Source organism: Apus apus, chromosome 3 (genome assembly GCF_020740795.1).
Source record: "Apus apus isolate bApuApu2 chromosome 3, bApuApu2.pri.cur, whole genome shotgun sequence".
In the NCBI taxonomy this organism is placed as follows: Eukaryota; Metazoa; Chordata; class Aves; order Apodiformes; family Apodidae; genus Apus; species Apus apus.
This window is the reverse complement of record NC_067284.1, coordinates 97,324,151-97,346,817: the sequence shown is the minus strand read 5'-3', so window position 1 is coordinate 97,346,817 and position 22,667 is coordinate 97,324,151. Positions and strand designations below refer to the sequence as shown.

Sequence of the window (22,667 nt, the reverse complement as noted above, 5' to 3'; positions counted from 1 at the left end):
CAAAACTGAGCCCTGGGGGACACCACTGGTAACCAGCCACCAGCTGGATCCAACCCCATTCACAACAACTCTCTGGGCTTGGCCAGCCAGCCAGTTTTTAACCCAGCAGAGTGTACCTATCTATGCCATGTGCCATCAGTTTCTCCAGGAGAATGCTGTGGGAAACTGACAAAGGCCTTCCCAAAGTCCAGATAGACAACATCTACAGCTCTTCCCTCATCCACCAGCCAGGTCACCTGATCATAGAAGGAGATCATCTTGGTCAAGCAGGACCTGCCTTTCCTGAACCCATGCTGGCTGGGCCTGATCCCATGGCTGTCCTGCACTTGCCATGTGAGCACACTCAAGTTGAGCCTCTCCATTATCTTCCCTGGTACTAAGGTCAGACTGACTGGCTTGTAGTTCCCAGGATCTTCTTTCAGACCCTTCTTGTAGATGGGCATCACATTGGCAAGCCTCCAGTCATCTGGGACCTCCCCTGTCATCCAGGACTGTTGGTATATGATAGAGAGAGGGGCTTCGCGATCTCTTCTGTCAGCTCTCTCAGTATTCTTGGGTGAATCCCATCTGGCCCCATAGACTTTTGAGCGTCTAGGTGCTACAACAGCTCTCTGTCTGCATCCTCATGGATTATGGGGGGGTTGTTCTGCTCCCCAGTCTTATGTTCCTTCTCAGGAGTTTGAACACCCTGACAGCAGCTGGTCTGACGAGTAAAGATGGAGGCGAAGAAAGTATTAAGTATTTCAGCCTTTTCTTCATCCTTGGTTGCCATGTTCCCCCTCTCATCCAATATGGGATGGATATTCTCCTTAGTTCTCTTTTTGCTGTTGATGTATTTGTATTTTTTTTATTGTCCTTGATGGTAGTGGCCAGGTTGACCTCAAAATGTGTTGTCCACACAAATTCCTTTTCAACTTCCCTCCTGATTAAATGCTCAGTTTATAACAAATTTACATTAGAAGAAGTGGAGTAATGTTTGAACCTTATCCCTTATTTGTGGTCAGAGGGAACAGCTATTAGCATGTGTATTTTCACAATTAAAAGGGATCTAGTATTTCATGCATGGACCAGCAATGTACATTTGTGAACTTGTGTAGTCAACATATCCCAAAGAATCAGTTACTCTAAGGTAAGTAACTATTTTTCCAGATAAAATAAACCATGTTGTGACTAGTAATCTTATATGAAAACTACTTCACTAGATAAGATACAGATACATGAACCTGATAATATTTTAAGCACATCTTCTGTTCTTCAAGTATGGCTCTTTTATTACTCTCTCTGCACTTTCTATCTGCTTTGTTTTGTTTACTGCTTTGTTGTTTTTTTGTTGTGGTTCAGTTTGGTTTTTGTTTTCCTCTTTCTCCTTCTTCTTTTCCCATTTGTTTCTTATTGCTAGGAATGTCAAGCAATCCCCACTTTTGTCGTTTCTTTTATGAAATTTAAGGTAAGGGTACCATGCTCCAGAAAAATGCTTAAATTGGACCTTTTGTGCTTATCTGTTTTTATCTGCACTTATTTGACTTTAAGATTTTGAGTGGTTTCATGTACATTGGTTTGCAAGACTTACATTGATCTTTCCAAAAAATCAAATAGAATAACTTAGTGTGTTTAAGTCTGTTTTCTTACCTGAGCTGGTAATTTTGAATTTTGCAAATAATTTCACAGAAATTGTACAGAAAAGCAAGTCAGCTTTCCTATAATAAATCACAGACTATGCTTTTGCTTTTGGTTTTCTTAAGTATACATATAAACCTGAAAAAATATGTTCTAGATTGGTGCTTCTGCTCATCTAATCTCATTTTAGATGGCTGCTTTTGTATGTCTTTAGGTTTATAGAGTAGATGCTAGATTGTATTTGTGATTGTGTAAGTGATGCATGTGGACTATGGGTTGAAAGGAGAGACCATTAATATGTAATTGCATGATATGTGCTGCTCATTTTTTCAGATAAATTAAGATGTTTTTTAAAATATTTTTTTTAAATAATTTTGGATATTTACTTATAATTTTTCTAGTATTAACTGAGAGAAGTTCAGAAATCTCACATGGAGTATTTGAAAAGAACATTCAGAGGTGAAACCAGAAGACTACAGAAGTTACTATATTATGAAACAAACAGGTGTCATTGCAGTCAGTCAATAGTGTTTATAGTTTGGTCTGATCTATTTAATTACCTAATTCCACACTAATGTGTGTGTGGTTTTTAATATATAAGCTATAGGCTATTTTCAAGTAAGTATAGTCAACAGTTCATCTCATATTGCATATATATAACTAGTGATATATGTTGAAGATTAATACTAACAGCAGAATTATTCCCAACTTCCTGGTCAATTTAAGTAAGTTTGGGCAACTTTAGTGGGGCTTTTTTGTACAACCTTAACCTACACAGCCCTGATGCATTGCTGCTTAATTTAGTGACTATTTGAAGTGAAAAGCTCTGAAAATATCTTTACCTTGGTATAAATTAAACTACAGAGGAAGTACATTACTTCAAGGGAATCCTTCCGATGTAGTCTTTTCTTGTGCTCTGATGAGGAAGTAATTAAAAAGATAATTCTGTCACATCCAACATCTGTATGCCAGCAGAGTTCCCCGATGTAAGAGGAATTTCCTGAGCAGCAGCTGCAAAAATAACTACCTGAGCTCCTCCAGTGATTTGCTGTCTGCTTTTGCAGACAGACATTAATAGCTCATCCCTGAAGATGATGCTTGGCTCAGCCTTTGCCATGCATCTGTGATACTGATGTCAGTGAACATGTTTCAGTAACACCTATACATCCAGTAACACCTAGATAAGCCGGTTTTCAAAAGAGAGAGCATAATTGATTTAATTGATGTATAAACATTTTTAAAAGGACTTGATTTTCTCAGCATATAGGCAATACAATAGTTCAACATTCCTGAAAACCAGGTTACTTAATTTTTTTTACATTTAAAAGTTCATATTTGAAAATTCTATCCTGCCTGTGTCTGAGAATTTAAACAGTTCACCTGGTGTATAATTGCATACTGAGAACCCAACAAAGTACCAGCACATTTCTCATGTGACACAGATGTGTATTTTTAGTTCTTCAAACACCAAAGTATTCTGTATTATGTAATTTTCAAATTAACTCTGGCAAATCAGATAATAATGGTTTGCTTTGAGTCTAGGCTAAAAAACTTTCTTTGTAAATTTAAGTTGTGGCCCCTCATCATATCAGAATTCGTAAACACTTTTATCTACTTACCTTCTTTGATCTTCTTTGGCATTTGAGTGTTCCAGTTCTGTTCATTTCTGTAAATCAGTGAATATTCATAGAATGGTGATAAAGTAATACTTCTAAATGCTGTTTGGAAATTGCATGCACGTAATGTCATCATGGCTTAGATAAATTTAAAGAAATGTGATCAGAGATGAATGATCCTCATACTGAGGAAAGCACAAATAGTTATAATTATCCTAGATAACTTTTTTGGTTATGCTATAATTTGTATACTACTTCAAATGTGCAGGCTTTAGAAAATAGTTTACATATCTGTAAGAATATGCTTTTGATTTTTTTCTTATCTTTTTTACTGAGAGTAAGAACCACTAGTAGGTAACCAAATTCTTGCTTAAGAATGATAGCTCACTAAACCTGGAGGCTGTCAGTGATGGGTGCCCTGGTGTGTAACAAAGTGAAACTTTTATGTCAGTTACCCAAACAGAGACTTTAAAATGCCTTTGCATAAACCAAGGACCACATAGCTGCGTTTGCAAGTGATAAGTGATGTGCTGAACTGGAAACCTGTGCAAATGCATGAATAAATAAATAGAATGCTTACCAGCATTCAGTTAGGTGGTTATTGAGACACCTACATCTTCTGCAATTAAAGAAATTAAAAAAAAAACAACACACACACACAAAAAAAACCAGTCTAACTAAATTGTGTAGATAAATAAATAACAGAATACTCAATGCCACTTGTTAATTTTATCTTTTCACTTAATGTCAGAGAAAGGGTCTGTGATTTAAGAGAGGTGTGGCTGTTCCTGCATCATTTATCTTCAGATACTGAAGACGTGTTCTTGATCCCAGTGGTATTCTATTTTAAAAAGATTTTATTTGACCCAGTTTTAGCTATTATTAATTGTGTAAGCTATGGTAACATGAATCTTGCAAAATACTTATTTTGCTCACATTGCTGTATGAATAGTTGCAGCCACAGAGATGCTCTTGTAAAGTCTTACCTTAACATCTCAGCAACAAGAATGTGAACCATAGAGGAATAAAAGCCAGTTTTACAAAACTGAATTTATAGTGTGAACTAAAAGTAATATACACAATATCCTGGCACACTTATTCCCTTCCTGACTTCAATAATATCTTATTTAAAGTTTCAGCTAGTAGGATTGTTATGGGACTTTCAATCCATTAAGATGCATAGTTTAGTTTTGCCTTTATAGAACTGACAGCTAAATACTAATAGAGATCCCAGGAGCCTCTTTAAAGTTGTAACTTCTAATGAATGAGTGCATTTAATACTAAAAATCTTTTTTTCTGGCTGAATGAGTTCATTTTCTCTATGTTCTTCTACTAATAGGAGAGTAGTCCTCACTTTGCTGTTTACCTTAAAGATTCCTGATGTTATTTTTACACACACAAAGCCAACTGTCAGACCAGAAGAGTAGGATTTTTTTTCTCCTCTGTATTGAAATGGCTTGAGAAGTTGGAAGCAATACTTCTGGCTTCTTGGGATATTATCTGCAGTCAAGGAAATGCCAGCATTACAAATTAAAGAATCTCAGAATTGTTTGGGATGGAAAAGACCTTCAAGTTCATTGAGTTCAACCATAACCTAACTCTACCAAGTCCAATGTTTAAACCATGTTCCTAAGCACCACATCTGCACACCTTTTAAACACATCCAGAGATGGTGATTCAACCATCTTGCTGGGCAGCCTATTCCAGTATTTTATTACCCTGTCAGTGAAGAATTTTCTTCTAATATCTAATCTAAACTTCCCTTGGTGCAACTTGAGTCCTTTTTTACTTCTTTATCAACCATCTTGACGAGGAGATAGAATGCACCCTCAGAAAGTTTGCAGACGAGACCAGTTTGGGAGGGAGTGTTGATCTGCCTGAGGGTAGGGAGGCACTACAGAGAGACTTGGACAGATTAAATTGATGGGCCGAAGTCAATTGTATGAGGTTCAACAAGGCCAAGTGCCAGGTCCCGCACTTGGGCACAACAACCCCATGAAATGCTACAGGCTTGGGGAAGAGTGGCTGGAAAGCTGTCCAGCGGAAAGGGACCTGGGGTTCTGATTGATAGGTGACTGAATATGAGCCAGCAGTGTGCCCAGGTGGCCAAGAAGGCCAATAGCATCCTGGCCTGTATTAGAAATAGTGTGGCCAGCAGGACCAGGGAGGTGATCAGCCCTCTGCACTTGGCATTGGTGAGGCCACACCTGGAGTATTGCATCCAGTTTTGGGCATCTCAATAGAGGAAGGACATTAAGGTGCTGGAGTGTGTCCATAGAAGGGCAACAAAGCTGGTGAAGGGCCTTGAGAACAAGTCTTATGAGTAGCAGCTACAAGAGCTGGGGCTATTTAGTATGACAAAAAGGAGGCTGAGGGAAGACCTCATTGCCCTCTACAACTACCTGAGAGGAAGGACTTTGTAAAGAGGTAGGGGCTGGTCTCTTCTCACCAGTAACCGGTGATAGAACAAGAAGGAATGGTCTCAAGCTGCACCAGGGGAGGTTTAGACTAGACATTAGGAGGAACTTTTTCACTGAAAGCATTGTCAGACATTGAAACATGCTGCCCAGCAAGGTGGTTGAGTCACCATCCCTGGATATGTTTAAAAGTTGACTAGATGTGGCACTTGAGAATATGGCTTAGTGCTGGATTGGTAGAGTAAGGCTGATGGTTGGACTCAATGATCTTGGAGGTCTTTTCCAACCTAGGTGATTCTATTATTTGCTCTTGTCTTGGAGCTGGGAAATTTCATATGTATCATATACTGTTTCTCAGGTACCAGCTTTTGGTGAGAGTCATAAGACAGGAGCATGAGCTCTAGTGAGCTTTGTTCCAACACAGCTGCTCTAATATCATGTTAACCTCACTCCAACTAACCAGCTAAGAATTTACCTAGTGAGTTAACATACATAGCAGCTGTGTTATTTGCAGAATCTGTTGTGCAAATTCTGTCCAGCCAACTGCTGCTGTTTTGAGTGGAAGATCAGTACGAGAGTTAGGAGGTTTTCTTTCCCATCTGAGGATCCTGTCCTTTCCTACACTGAAATGAAGCAACAGCTCTATGCTTTTAAAAATGCTAAGGGAAGTTGTATTTTACACATTTGAGGCAGTTTTCAAGGAAAGAACCATGACTGGCACCTTTCCCAGGTTAGGATATTTTCTTAAAAGAAAGTACTTTATTTCTTACAGTCAGTGTATTTTCTTTTTTATCAAATGGTCTAGTTTTTCTTCTCTCATGTAGTGCTTGAAAATTATCACTCATTTTAGGTGATTAACTCATATGATGTGATGTTGCATTTGTTTGTCACAGTAGATCTGTTTCTGACAAATTTTACAGTAATATGGATTCTTTGGTTTGAAAGGGCAGCTTCTGCTTAACAGCCAGCACATATAGTTCATTGGTTGGAAATCTGGGATGGACACTTGTATTCTACTTGATTAGCTGCTTACACAGTGCACAAAAAAAAACGCTTTCTGTTGCCTGCTAACCTTCTCATATAGAATGCTCACAGACCTGAGATTTCCTGTTAGATTTTTTTTCTAGTCACTGCTGTTTTTTTTTCTAGTCACTGCCACGTCACTGAATTCTGCAGAGAACTCTGCAGTCTTGAAAAGCAAAAGTGCCATGAAAGACTGAAGTGTTAAAGCAAAACTGTAGAACAAATATGCTGTTCTTCAATGCCATAAAATGGCATGGAAGAAAAAGAAACTGAATACAAATGGATTTTCTTTATTTATTTCTATTTACCTTGTTAAAACATCCTCTATCATAATATGTTGCCAACTTCTGAACTTGAAGCTTTATGTCAAATACCTTTTTTTAAAATTTGTCCAGCAATAGCAAATCAGATAATAAAATGGTATAAAAAGATTATAAAATCCTCTCCTGTCTTAGTTCAATTAACTTTTACTGAAAATTGACTGCACGTGTGGAAGATTACAATTAGCTGTTGAGGTATATTTAAAGGACTTTGTGTAAATTTAACATCAGATGAGAACTGCAAGTGATACCTCTGACACTGAAATGTCCCAAACAGTCATTATTTCACCACTGTAAGACTCATGTCTAGATGCTGAGTTCTCCTTTTATACTCAGTAAGTGCTTTTCAGTTAGACTGTGTGAAGATAAGTGATGAGAGAATTTGCCCCAGATGTCCCATTGGCTTTCAGTACAACTGCTGATCTTGACATGCTAGAGAGATGTTAATTTCTGGACTATATCTGACACCTCTACTAATAGGCTGCAATGTTTTTCTGTGTGTGGTTGTACTAAATCACAGAAGGAAGACAGACTGATGTTGAGAGAGCTAAAAGTGTGGACAGAACAATTTGAAAGAGACTTAGCCCGAGCACAGGTGGCAGAAACAAGCTTACAAGAGAAATACCAGGTAAGCAGTAGGGATACTTTTGTATGATGAGACATTATAATAATAATTATTTGTGACATGTACTGCAGTATTTTATGCAATGTGAGTATTTGCAAATCGATATTCTGTAGTTTAGAGAAATAAGAACACAAACAGTCTTAACCTTTTATTGGTAGAGGAATTATAATGTCAGCTCCAGCTTTGCTACATACAACAGTGCACAGATGGTTTGCTTAACAGAGAGCTTTTTCTAGCAGTGTGAAGGACTGTCCTAGTTAGAAGTGAGCATGTGTCTGTACAGTCCATCCAGATTCTGTATGATAGAGCTCAAATGGGAAGTATGACTGAAGGCTGAAGGAGGTGACAGGTGGAGAGGACAGGGCTTAGAGCTTCATTTTTAACCCCTTTGTCAAAAGTTAATATCCAATTTGGCATATAAATTTTGGCCTAAATATTCTCTTGGTGATCAGCTGTTCTCTAAAAATAGCCACTATCTGTCCCCAGTAATCTTTAATCCATTTGCTGGTTTATTTGATCAATTACAATTTCATTTCATATAGGATTTAGACATCTGATAACTGAAGGGAAATACAGAACTCTTACCCATATGTTCCTGGAGGATTCTCCAGTCTACCAAAATGTTTCATTAAGTGCATTTCAGTGTAAATATACAAGTACTGCTTGCTCCTCTTTGGGAAGGATTAGGATTTCTATCGGTACAAAATTGTTGTAGATTGTAGTACTCCATAGGTGCTGAAGAATTCCATTCTCTGACTTGGTACTACATTGATTTGATTTTCTCTTTGTGCAGTCATTTAAGCATTTCAGAGTACAATATGAGGTAAAAAGGAAACAGATTGAACTTGTAACCCAGTCATTAAGGAAAGATGGTAAATTATCACTTGATCAAGCTATGGTGAAGCAAGCATGGGACAGAGTTTCTTCCAGGGTAAGTTGAAAATTGTTATGCTGTATGTTTTTTATTAAATGAATGATGAAAATGTAAAATAATTTAGAAGCTTCTTTGGTATTGATTTTACTAGGCATTAAGAACCTAAAAATGGACCAAATTTCTAGCATTGTTAAATTATTTTGCATTTGTTTTGACAACATTTACTGCACTTTCATCTTTAATATTGCTCATAGATAGAATATGAACTTTAAGAAAAGCTCTGTGCTTTGAGGTTTCCCTTTATTTGAAAGTGTGCTAACAGTGCTTAGCCAAGTTCAAAACTTGTTGATAAAAAGCCTGCACAATGCCCCTTCCAAATACAGTGGTTTAATGTAAATTGCTAGTTATCTGAAAAATTCTAATACCACTTTTTAATATAACTTTTAAAAGTTTCTGTGTAATACTGAATACTTTATCAATTAATGAGGCTTTAATGCTGTTTTTTAACCTGATTGAAGTAGTAATAAGTTATTAGTAGCATTAGTGATAGTAATTTTGGAATAATTGAATGAAAAATCCCAAGTAAATTATATTGCTTGTTGCAAATAAGAAGTTATTGAATCATTACTGCTTAGTGTATATTAATGGAATTTTTTATGTTATATATTTAACAGAACATATTTTTTTAAAATATTCTGGAGTTTTGAAATAAATTTTATTAGTTTACACTCCCATAACTGGCATTGCCAATAAGACACAGCATTTTACTGCTATATTCTCAACCCCCCACTCCTTTGAGAGTCATTTGAATGTTACACTTAGAAAGAATGTTCAAAATAGAGATTAGAAGATTTTGTGCAAGAGCATGACATAAATTACACTGGGTGAAGGAAGGTCTCACATCCCTTGCTATGCCTATTAACTAAGAAAATTCCAGACTTTAGCTTATCAGTTCCAGTTTATATCTGGTCAGTTCAGTAACTGGATTTATTGTTCTGGAAGGGAAATAATGAGTCAGTAAATCTTATGGATACTTTGTTGTTGTGAGATTGCTATTATTTCAGACCAAATGTGGACCAATATACCTAGGTTTATGTCTCAAATGTACACTGTTATGGGGGTGTTTGGTCTTACAGTATAAAGTCTGACTTTTCTCAAGGTGCTTTTTTGGTATAATGAAACAAGGAAGGAAGTTCAATCCTCTTTCTTTTGTCTCCTAGCTACTTGATTGGCACATACACCTTGATAAATCTCTTCCTGCACCTTTGGGTACCATAGGTGCTTGGCTCTATAGAGCAGAGGCTGCTCTGAGGGAAGAAGTAACTGTTCAGCAAGCTCATGAGGAAACAGCAAATGTCATACACAGGAAGCTTGAACAACATAAGGTAGATCTACATGCATTCTTTCTGTGAATTTATACCATAGTTTCCAAAGCTGCAAATAATCCATACTATATAAGGTTATTATTTCCAGTTTCTGTGCATGATGTCATCATTTAGTGATGACTTGGACTGTGATATCTGTGTATTTTACAAGCAATATCCAAAACTGCTTCTGAATGCTTCTATCTGAAAGATACCGGTTATCGATATTTTAATTATTCCACTATTCTAGGATTTCTGTTGGGTAAAATTCCATAGAGAGCACATAAGTTGTTGGGTACATTGAACAATCAATATGAACTTAGTAGGTGAAGCAGGAGAGAGAAAGCAAACAGACTGAGTGTGCTGATAGGCAGTGCAGAGGATATGCACTTAGGGAAAAATAGAATTAAGTTAATTTTCATAGTGTTGTGATGGCAAGTAGCATGAGAAGTCTCCTCTGTTGTGCTAAACTGGAAACTTCCCCAGATTACTTTAAATACTTTTGCCAGCATTCTTTGCTGAGTCCAAGATTTCATTTAAAATCAAATCTGTGAGGTTTGCTTGTGCGTTTATGTAATATATATGAGAAAAATATAGGCAGAAATTATTGATGAGATGAGAAAACAAACTGAATTAGTAAATAAGACAGAGAAAGGACAAAGATGGTGTAGACAAAGGATGCACTTGTGGCAGTACATTTGTATTTTATATTGCTTTTTTTCTCTATCTCTACTTCTGATACTTATGAGACTACTTGACTGTAGTTACATTATGTTGTGTGTTTGGGCTGTGGATGGGGTATTTTATGAAAAAGTAATGCTGCATAATTAAAAGCTGGCAAGTTTCATGGCCATATTGGAACAGCTTTGGCAGACAATGGCAGTTTATCTAGAAGATCAGTTGGGTCTTCTGGTTACTCTTTAACAGAACAGTGGCAACTCTTCTAACTTAATTGGTGGCTAATAAAATTTAACCAAAACAATATTAAAGTCTATGAGAATAGTATTGTTTTCTTTCAAAGTCTAGTGTCTTCTAATGCTAAATTACCTTTCTTGTTAAAATCAACTGTTTCAGGACTCATAAGATTTGACATTTGTTTTAAGTAAACAAGTCAGATGCTTTTTTTTGTTCATGTAATGCGAACACTATAGAACTCCTTTTGATACATTCATCAGAAATACAAAAGAGTGTGTCTTAAATTGTTTTTAATTTGCATCAGCAATGTCATGGTGAGGAATTTCTACACCAACAAATAAACTTTGATTTAGGTTAGTTTGTGCCACAGGAGTTTTCTCAATGGAATGGGATGGGGAAAGCTTCAGGAGAGGCATGTGCAATTAGATCTGTTCCTGGAGTTTATTTTGTCACTCAGATTTGTATTGATAAATCCTAGTGTGCTATTGTACAGTACCAGGGTTTTTTCAGTCCTTGTTTCCTATGAAGTTGATGGGCTTTGTTTGTTATGGATTTGCTCAGATGACATTATCATTTTCTCTGTATCTTCATCTCATCTGACAATGGGTTAATTTAATGAACTTTATAGCTCATGGCCGTTTTTAAATGAATACAAAACATACCAGCTTATTTGGACAAACCTTCATGGAATCAATCAGGCAAACACGTTTATTTTAATTATTATCACCACTAAGATCTAGAATTAAGATCAATGTCTGTGCTTGTTGAGGATCATTTTGCAGAGCAGTATTTAAGTTAATGCAAACACTATGTAAAAGTTTTCATGGGCTTCCAGTTGATGTTGGATGAAATTACTGGGTTTGATTTTGACTTAGCAAGGCATGTAAAAGGCATCCCTTTTTATCTGGCAAGGTCTCAAGTGCAGCTAGCTGATATATTTGTTCCATGTCTGTCCTCTATGTGAGAATATGTTAGTCACAGGATACACTCACTGGATTTTTTGCCATAATAAAATCAGAGCAACACTCGCGTTGGAGAGAGCCTAGTTCGGTTCTCTTCACAACAAGCTGTGGGGTGAAGTGAAAAACAATGAATATATAATTGGATCAATGGGCATGGTGGGACCCTTGTTGAGCTGAGCCAGTGAATTTCCATTAATTTCAGCTGTGCAAACACTGGCTGTTGAGTGCGGCTAAACCGTTCTTCACCAAACAGGAATAAATAGACATCTGTGATCAATATGCACACCTGCATTTTGTTCCCTCAGGTGAGAAAAGTGTCATTTTCCTTTGCTAACAGGCTTCTGAGCACTTTGTGCCAGGAGGTGTCTGTATGCAGTAAAATACCCACTGTTCTGTGTCCTCTCAGCCGCTGGGGACTTGCCGTGTTATTGTTACAGCATCTCTTCAAAGAGCACTGCCAGTCACTCATTTTAATGTGTAATCTCCAGGAAGCCGTTGGAAGCGGTGTTGCTTAGTTACAGTTGAAATGTGCTCTGCTGCAAGGTTTTAGCTGCTACGGTTTCTATCACAGGAATACAGGTCTGGTACCACATTCTGCGTCTATTTGTGTAACGTAGAGAGAGCAATCCTGGTATCTTTTGATGCTGAGTGAAAAGTTCACTACATATTGAATATGTACTTACATAAGGAGCTATGGATCTTCTGCCTTTGCGTAGCGGAGTAGATTAGTTGCTGAAAATTTGAATCTATACCTAATTAAGGTTAGTATCTGTTATAAATATGTAAAGAGTAAATTTAGCAAGATTGTGCTGTTGTGATGTTGGGATATTTGCAGACTGCATTTCAGGGATTATTTAATATAGTTAAGAGTTCTTGTTTTGTTAAACCTTTGCATAGTGTATCCTGTTTTAAAATCTTCCACTAATTGTTAGACACCGCTTTAGCAGAGCGTCTTCTATGGGAGTTCCCTATGTAAATATTCAAGTAGATGTAAATGCTTTTGTGGTATGCATAATCTTGCATGCAAATGTGAGAGCATGATCAAATAGTTAACTATATTGAGTCATGAGTGCAGACTTAAAATTGTGCTTATTAGTTAGATACCCTACTGTGAGCCTTCTCTCTCCCTCTCCCCCCACCCTGCCCCCACCTCACTCTCTCAGTCTCTCTCCCTTTCCTCTCTTTTTTGAAACCAAACCAGGATCTGCTGAAAAACATAGATGGTCACAAAAAGGCGTTCCATGAGATCCACCGGGCCAGGTCTGTTAACGGAGTGCCTGTTCCGCATGACCAATTAGAAGACATGGCAGAGAGGTAAGGCTTTCAATCTGAAATAAAAACTCTCTATGAATGAAAGAGACCCTCTTTGCTTTTTAATCTTTTCATGTAGAAATCATTGTCTAATTATGTTTCTCAGTGGAAACTGTGAAAAATTTGGAAGGAAAAACCTTGTAGAATATACATAAAAATGCACTGAAAAGTGTATTTTTCAATTCATTAAAGATTGCTGAGAATCAAAATAAGCTATGGATTTTAGAAGGGAATACTATTTTGTATTGATGCTGTTCTTACTTTTGCCTTGAAGAAATGTTATATAACAACAACTGGGATGCATGTGAAAAAAAAAGAAAATAAAATGACTTTGCAAAACTTAGTAACAGATATAAACTGACTATTCCTATGAATTAACAAAAATGTAATTAATTTGCTATGCAAGAGTAGTCATCCCAATGATAATAATTAAATCTTTGTAGATTCTGGATTAGGTGAAAGTTTAGAAAAATACCTTCACTCTAACTAAACCTTTCAGTCTCTCCTACAAAAATGAATATTGCTGTATTTTACTAAAGTGTGATTCGTTTTATAGGTTTAATTTTGTTGTCTCTTCATCTGAGCTCCATCTGTTGAAGATGGAGTTTCTGGAACTGAAGTACCGCCTACTGTCACTCCTAGTCCTTGCAGAATCAAAGTTAAAATCGTGGATTATCAAATATGGAAGGCGGGAGTCAGTGGAACTGCTTCTTCAAAATTATATTGTAAGATGGTGTTGTCTTCTTATTTTTAAATTATTTTTAAAATAGTCATATTTAAGATTGCTGGGAATGACTAAAATAACAGAAACAAAAATTAGGCTTGCCAGTCATCAACTTTATGATTCCATTCTTATGGAATATCTTCTCAGAGCTGAATCTGTATTCCCCATAGAGTCTTTAGTCAGAAGGCTAAAAATGAAAAGTATTCTCTTTGCACCATCTCTTCAAAAACAGTTGGACATGTAGCAGCTGGGACATTGCTTCTATCAATTTACCAAGGATATCCAGAGGTTCCAAATCCTAGGTTTTTACTTACTTTAGATATCAGTTCCATGGAGTCATAGAATCATAAAATGGTAATTGTTGGAAGGGATCTTGATCTTTTACAAGTGCATATATGCACTTTTTAGTGACTACAAATAGATTAAGGGTAGAGATAGAGAAGGATTTTGGCATGCAGTCCCCCACAGTATTTTCTTTGAAGACCTCTAAAATAAGGAAAAAAAAAAAAAAAAAAAAAAAAGGTTATGCTGCCTGTGTATGTACTTAATCAGTATGCTATACTGACAGGGGAATAATTTTGTTATTTTAAAAAATGTTTTTACTGCTCCTGCTCAGCATTAGTTTATTACTGTATTTGTGTTCTGGAAAGAGATTGCTCCAGCTCTTCATCATCCACAGAACATGCTAAGAAACAGAGGCTATTGGATTATTTTTACTCATTTGACTTATTATTCCTCATTGATATGTTCCCTTTCATCCTATGCTTCTGTGTTTTGTTAAATCCACACTTGCAGTGTCAAGTGACAAGTAAAATGGTATCACTGCTACACTTTTACATTAGAGCATGATGGATTCTTTCAAAAGCAAGGCTGGGATAAATAATTTTTCCCCTTCTATCTAACCCATGTGAGGAAAATTGGACAGGAACATTCCATTTGGAAGGAATACAGCTATAGAACCATTCAGAGCCAGGACATGGTGTAGAGGAAGTTACTGATGCCCCAAGAGACTGATAGTTTTTATTGCTTTGGAAGCAAACTTCAAACTTAATCAAGTTGTTCTACAAAGTGACAATTAAAGCCTGTTCACATTTCTCCCTTTCTATGTTTAAACTTTAGCAGTTAGGGACACATAAAAAATCAGGAGTTAAGCCTTGCTTTAGACAAACTTTGCAAAATTCAGATGGTTATTTAAAATAGCATAGTTTACTAGAGTGACATCCAATAGCTAGGAGTTATAGCCCATTTGGATACTCTATGAGACTGTCAAAAAAGCTACTAAAAGGTGACAAGGGAAATAGTGAGCAAGTGGATAGCTGGACTTTTAGAATTATGCTACATTACCGATTATACATACCAATTATGCTACATTAGTTTATTATTTTTTGCTTTAATATTAACATCAAGTGGTGAATTTGTATGTGTTTTTTTTTTTTTGCAATTGCCTCAATTATTTTTGTGCTTCAGACCACTAATGCTGTCATGGTCATTAGAGGAAGGTGCTTCCTTCCATCGTTTATGAAACTACATCACTTCAAAATGAGTAGATTGGGACAAGATTATAAACAAAGATTCTTGATGGAGGTTCCATTCCTGATGGCCTTGACTTCTAGCTCCTTCCAGCTCTCCAGAAATGAAAAAAAGACTTTATTTGCTTTGGCTTACCTGGGAAGAATTTTCTAGGACCAAGAGTCAAGTGTTATTCTTCCAGTAAATTAGGAATCTTAATGTAGGAAGTCTGTAATAAGTAACTTATAGTCAGTGACTACATCAGTAGGAGATAAAAATGTTGCTTTTCTGCCAAAGTAGACTGAGCAATGTAAGCATTCTACATGCGTAGTTAGGGTCTGGATAAGAACATATGCCGGGAAAATATTTATGTACTGTGCTTAAAAATGGAAGTGGTGGTTGTTACTTTGTCCCATCTTCTTTTCACTTGTCTGTCATATAAAACCATTGTATGATTCTACAACAGAGGCAAAGGGAGCGTAATTTGTATGACATCAACCTAAAGAATATGCTGTTCCAGCATCTCAGCTGTAATGGAGATACTGGGTACAATTATCCCTGGATTTTAGCCCACAGAACTATGTTCTGGCATTGCTTATTAGCACTTTTTTTAGCACTGAGTGCTGTGTGTATTTAGGAAAAGCTACATATTTTCTTTTAGGGATCTTATCAGATGGGAGACAATATTAATGAGCTAAAGGTCTACAATTTTTAAAATTATTTCCAAATGACTCCTGAGATCAGTATTATAAAAGTAGTGTGATACAGTCTTTTACTTTCTCATATGAAGTCTTGCAGCTTTTGGTTCAGGGTAAAATGCCTATATGTATGGGTCTGGCAAAAGTGAAAATTAGGAGTGTGTCACATAATTTATGGAAAAGCATGTACTTCTTTATACATGCCAGATATTTTTTTAACAGTAGAGAAAAGAAAAAATGTCATTATACTTGATGTCTAGTTTCCTTGGTTGTAAACATATTTCTAATTATGTTCTAGATAACTCTGGTGATTCAATATGGCAACAGTAAAAGGTTTAAAAATAGAAAATATATATATCTACTGGCTGGCAGATTATTTTATAAAACTGTTTTTCATGTTTATATAATGTGGGTTGACGAATACACAAAATCTGATTCTCCTTTTCAAAGTACATTGAACTTTGACCTCCTTTGAAACTCGGTTTTATCAAAATCACACTAGTACACATAGAATTTTTTCTGACATTTCAAGTGTGTAGACACATGTGATAAATACTCACTTTAGTTTTTGTAGATCTATATCTGAGGAGGCATGGGAGGTACTATAAGTTATAAAACCTTTCCAAAACTCTAGATAAAGTGCACTAGGTAAGGGAATATAAAAGCCCTGTAAAAAATATTATGGTTTTCTCCCTTTTTTAACAGTAGTACTGCAAGATGTAATATGCTTTCATAATATGGAGACATAATTATATATTACACTTGAAGTAACATTTCTGAAATGCATTCAAAAAAAGATTGTGTCATTTGCCATAAAGGATAAACAGGCAGAAATTATAAAAAGCCATATCTTAGTTCCAGATAAATTATTCATCTCACTGTAACACATTCCACAAATATAAAATCACTGACAAAAGAAAAGCAGCAGCCCTTTGTGCAGTGTTTTCTTAGTCTTGTTTTTACCAATTAATAAGGAGGCAAAGGGAAGCTGAAGGCCAAGTTAAGGCCTGATACAGAAGCAGTTTTTAAAGTTTAACTGGATTTTATTTTTGTGGTGATCTAGATGGATTAAATTTTCTCTTATTACAAAGATTCCACTTACATTTTAATGTAAAACATTTCCATTAGATAACTTTTAACTTAATTGCTCAGTTTCTGCATATTCAAAGAATCCTATGCTGGTGAGTTTCAGCAAGTCAGCAACTTGCAGACTAAGAACATTAAATAATCCTTCCATATACAAAGTAAATAAGCTGTAATTAGAGGGAGATTCTGCTGTACTATTAATTTGAAAAGATGAAGTATTTATATTATTTTATAATATTGAAAAAATTACTGGAGCAACAATGCAGTTAAAAGTTATAATCACTGTACTGGTTTAATTTAATGTAAATTGTCCTTATTCTTAAAATCTATCTTTAATCTGTTGTAATTTTGTTTGTTTGTTTGTTTTCAGGCTGTTATTGAAAATAGTAAGTTCTTTGAGCAGTATGAAGTTACTTACCAGGTCCTGAAAAGAGCAGCTGAAATGTATGCCAAAGCAAATGGCTCAGGTAAATGCCAATGTTTCTTTTGTCATGGGGACACCATTTTTATCTCTTTAGACATAAGTATCCTCTAAAAAGATCTCCTAATATTTGTTTCTCCCAATCAGCAGAGCTGTATGGCAGCTGCAGCTCACCTGAGTGTGATCAGCCTGTAGTAGTAATTTCACAGGTTCCCCAGCAAGAAGCCAGCTGGTACAGAGCAGCCTGCCCTCCTGCTGTTGAGATTCCTTAATCTCCAGAAGAGGGTGGTCATGTTCAGACTTTCTAATAAGACAAGTTGATCGTCCAGGCTAACTTCTGGATTGTTTCAATGTTATTGATTTGGGCCAAAAGTGTGCCAGAGACCAAATTAGGAGTAGGGAGATCATGTACTGATGCCTGAAAGTACTCCCTGGCTTGTCTTCATTTACTAGAAAAGGGCAAATAGTTTGTCCCAGTATTGTTGTAGTACCAAAAGTATCCCTGGTTTACAGGAGATCCTTTATTAGCTGTGAAACCTATAAAGGGACCCAAATTATAGTTGAAATATGGATATATATGAGAAAAATGTGTAGCTGATTCAGCAGCTGCCTCCTGTAATTCCTGAACACTGCTGAGTTCAGTGAGAATACATGAGGGCAATATTTGACCTAGATTGTTACAGTCATGAGATCACTTCAATCTCTGATGAGGAGATAACACAGTAAAGTCAGCAGAGGATTGATGCAGCCTCTAAAGTGGGTAGCAGACGTGGAGAGAAAATGGATATCCTTTTTTGTTGTGAAATTTATGGTAAAGACGGTGGCTTTTTTTTTTTTTCTCAAGAGTAAGGTGTGTTCTTACACAGAATGAAATGAATAGATTTATTCAATGGTATTTAAAAAATCCAATAACAAATTATCTTCTAAAGGGCAGCTACTTATATTAACAGTGCAAATTAGAGGACACCTTAGCTAAAAATGTTTTTTGGATTATCTGTGTTCTGCTTGTTTTATGAATTCTGAGGATTTGCTTGGCTCCTTTTCCTTAACTCTGTTTTTTTCATTCTGGAATACAAACACAATTGTTCTTTTATAGCCATGAGCAAAATACTAAAAATTAAATGGCAAAAATAAGTAGCAATTTAGTTTTTAAACTCTTTAGAAGGAAGATCAGCATTTCATTCAGTACTTTTCAATGTAGATATGTGTTTGTACATTATATATCTCATTTTTTAATCTTTTATTATAGGTTAGAAATTAACATGACACTGAATATGCAGTGTAACTTTTAATATAGCAGCAATTTTATGTACTTCCCTTGGTCTTTAATTCACATTTAATTTCTCTGTCTTAATTTTGCACTAATATTGCACTGTCAACTGACCATATGTATATAAAAGTCTACTGAAAGTTGCAGTAAAATATAATTCCCTGAAGAGAATGGATAAGCATAACAGCTAATTAAGCTTTACAGAAATAAAGATGAATCAAAATAATCAGGGTCTTTTTTGTATCTCAGTGGAAGAAATTGAGAATGTGACAAAATTCATGAATGAAACAACAGCACAGTGGAGGAACCTCTCAGTAGAAGTGAGAAGTGTGAGAAGCATGTTGGAAGAAGTCATTGCTAATTGGGACAGATATAGCAGCACTGTGTCAGGTCTACAAGTTTGGCTGGAAGATGCTGAAAAGATGCTGAATCAACCTGAACAGTCTAAAAAGGTATGTGCCAATAGTAGATGTATCTGGCTGTTTTGTAAATAAAATGGAACATGGAATATGTTTTTGCATTCGCTTAGGTTATTTTACAAAACATCCTATAAGAGGGGGAGATTTTTTTTCAGTTTCTGGCATACTGACTGCCTTCACCACAGATGTTTCAATGTTTGCTCCTATAGCATGTACAGACATGCACATATACACACAATGAAGGAAGGTCACCTGTGATAACTTTGTTAGAGGCATCTTTGACATGAATATAGGGCAGCAGTATTGCTCAGAGGTAGGAACAGTACATGATTCTCTTAAAGGCAAATACAGTTCTCAATATCAATATGCTGCCCATTATTAATATGTGTTCTTAGGTTTATTGGGTAAGTAATTAATCCATTTCCCTGGAATTTTAGAAATCTTGTAGACAGTTCCTCTGGGGTCCTTTAGTCATAAAGATAGTTTTGCTATTTATTTTTTTTCTGTTATCGTATTAGAATACTGAAGCACTAAAATTTATGTTTGTGAAACTTCAATAATGACCCAAATTTACTGGTATAATACTGCATTTAACAGGTGCTGCATTTTCACTGACTCCTAAAGTAGCTGCTAGAAACCTCTTAAAACCAAAGTAAGGTTTTCATAGGTTGTCAGATGCCAAACTGAAATTAGGTCTGAAATAAGCATTTTGCGTTACATGACAGAACAGAATAATTTTTGGTAAAAGTTTAGTTTAAATTGATGTAAAAGAATATAATACAGTTTTAAAATAAAAATAAACCTGTACAAAGGATTGAGTAGATAATATAGATACCAACAGTTGTTATTACTGAGGAAAGAGGATGACCTCAGCTGATCAGGTTCTTCTTAGTTCCTTGTGTACGTTTTATGCAAGTAACTTGGCAGTGTTTAAAATGAAAGAATCTTATTTCCATACATGTGAATAAAATAAAAATATTTACTTCTCTGGTCAGTTTTATAACTTTACCTTTGAAGGTTTTCAAAGCAGAGATCAGATCATATCCATACAGTATATACTTGCTTTTGATTCCTAATGTAAATCTAACAAGTATTTCTTACCTTTTTGACATATTAAAAGTTTAAAAAACCCTTGTTGAAAAACTTAGACATGGAAGCATTATTCTTCCCAAAATGCTAAATTCTTCTAAAATTACATTGGCTCAAACCTGTTGAAGAGGAAAATTGAGAGGAAATTTAATCCTGCCAAGAAGATAGTGATAGGACAAGGGGTAATGGCTTTAAACTGAGAGAGAGGAGATTTTGGTTAGGTACTAGGGAGAAATTCTTCACTATGAGGCTGGTGAGGAACTGGAATGGGTTGCCCTGTGAGGCTGTTGATGCCCCATCCCTGGAGGTTTTTAAGGCCAGGTTGAATGAAGTTTTGTGCAACTTGATCTAGTGGTAGCATTCCCTGCTCATGGCAGGGGGGTTGGAACTTGATGATCTTTAAGATCCCTTCCAACCTTAATGATTCTGTGATTCTATGAAATTACTCCTAATATTATTGTTGAATCTAGCACTTCACAACAGTAATGTTCACTTAGTTCCAAGGATAGATCTGATTTAGAAGTTTTTATATTTGGTTATTAAAACTAACAGCAATACTTACAGTGTTTTGTACAAATAATTAAGAGCCATCATCACAAGCATCTGAAATCCCAGGTGAAAGATGATAACTGTTGCTTGGAATATGGCATAAACCTTCTTTTAAACATTTCCAAGTATTTGTTCTGTAAAACAACAAACCTATCAGGGTTATGATACAAAGATTTCATTGATGCTCATTTGCCAATCTTACCTGCATTACTAAAACCTGTTGTATTCTATCATTGGCAAAGACCATACTAGCTCCTTACTTTGCCTTCTTCTTCTTTCCATTATCTCTACATGATTTCAAGACAGCAAGTGCCACTGCTGTTTTTGTAAAATAAAGTGGCACTTTGGCTTTGTTTGTTTTGTTTACTGATACATCTGTAGTCATAGTTCCTGGAAATACGTGACTTAGGAGCAATTGTCCATCCTCCAGAAGAGCAAAAAGGAATGGAGGGAGTTGTCTTCTCTACCAATTTATGTGTGTGTACCTGTCTACAAGATTCACAGAAGCATTTGGCACTATAGCTGGGCTATTTAAGCAGTCTTAATGGAAAAAGGGGAAACACCAGTGACAACCATCCTTTTCCCCTCCCCATTCACCTACTCTGCGATATGAGGAAGCCACGATAAAGAATCAGTCTTCTCAGGGGATGCCATGCTATGGAAAGCAGCATAGTATTAACACTAGGTGAAGAATCTCTCTACTGTCTGTGTATGGCCCAGTTTACTATCAGCCTACACTATTTCAAGACAAGACAAAAATTAGATGAGCCCTAACAGAGTCTTCAGTTATGGACCTTTCTCTTAAGGAGCAGTTCCACAAGTTTAACTGAAATTATTCATTGGAGTAAAATGAGCTCTAGTAAACTGGTCATAATTTTTAATTCCTTAGGTTGTATTCACGTCCATTCAAATTTTATTTTGCCATGTCTGATATGAACAACTTCAGAGACTAATTATTTGAGTTTTATGATTTAAGATACAGACTAATTGAAAAAGTTTTGGAAAGATGTTTTCATTCTCTTCTTCAGGATTTCTTCCGGCACTTACCTCACTGGATCCAACAGCACACAGCCATGAATGATGCTGGTAATTTTTTGATTGAAACGTGTGATGAGACCATTTCCAGAGACCTTAAACAGCAGCTTCTGTTACTAAATGGAAGATGGAGAGAATTGTTTATGCAAGTGAAACAGGTATGTGGTTTTGCTGTTGTTACTTTTAAAGAGTTAATTTGTCATTTCTACTCAATCAAGACAGATTTTCCCCACAAGCAGGACAATAGAACAATTTGCTAAAGTACCTAACTGTTAATGATTATTGAAATTAGAAATGAATACCTGAATGGAGTTTATTTTATTGGGGAGTTTTCTTTGTTTATCTTCTTGGCTATATGGTGTTTTGCTTATATTTTTTGACATTTTGAACTAGTATAAGCTGTAGTTTTTCTTTTTGGTCTTTATGGTCAATATTATTCATGCAAATTCTCTACTGTTCTTCAAAGAAGAAGAAAATTATTGATTTAACTAGCCATTGTTATTGTAAAAGCTCTGCAAAACTGAACAGTGAAAATGTTCTCAGGAAATATTTTACTACTCTTAGTATTTTACTACTATCTAATGAAAGTTGCATTCAATTATTGTACTGCAACTAGAAGCAAGTACAATGCAGGTTAATTAACTGTTTTCCCCAGATTGGTCAGACATTATTTCTGTTGTGCACAATGATGCACTGATAGTAAAAGAAAAAAACTACCATTTATCTCACAGAAGAGATTCAACTGACTGGAAGAATTTTTTTTCTGTCATACAATCATAGAATGGTTAAGGTTGCAAGGAACCTTAAAGATCATCAGGTTCCA

General features: G+C 35.8%; 1 protein-coding gene across 1 annotated transcript in view; it reads left to right on the top strand.

The window, feature by feature from the left end:
* SYNE1 (spectrin repeat containing nuclear envelope protein 1) overlaps positions 1–22,667 on the top strand; it is a 295,834-nt gene that overhangs the window by 71,041 nt on the left and 202,126 nt on the right. Inside the window, exons 11-18 of the mRNA XM_051615569.1 lie at positions 7,514–7,621; positions 8,412–8,549; positions 9,713–9,877; positions 12,935–13,047; positions 13,601–13,769; positions 17,432–17,528; positions 19,002–19,204; positions 21,838–22,002. Coding sequence (XP_051471529.1) covers positions 7,514–7,621; positions 8,412–8,549; positions 9,713–9,877; positions 12,935–13,047; positions 13,601–13,769; positions 17,432–17,528; positions 19,002–19,204; positions 21,838–22,002 — 1,158 coding nt within the window. The remainder of the gene's footprint in view (positions 1–7,513; positions 7,622–8,411; positions 8,550–9,712; positions 9,878–12,934; positions 13,048–13,600; positions 13,770–17,431; positions 17,529–19,001; positions 19,205–21,837; positions 22,003–22,667) is intronic.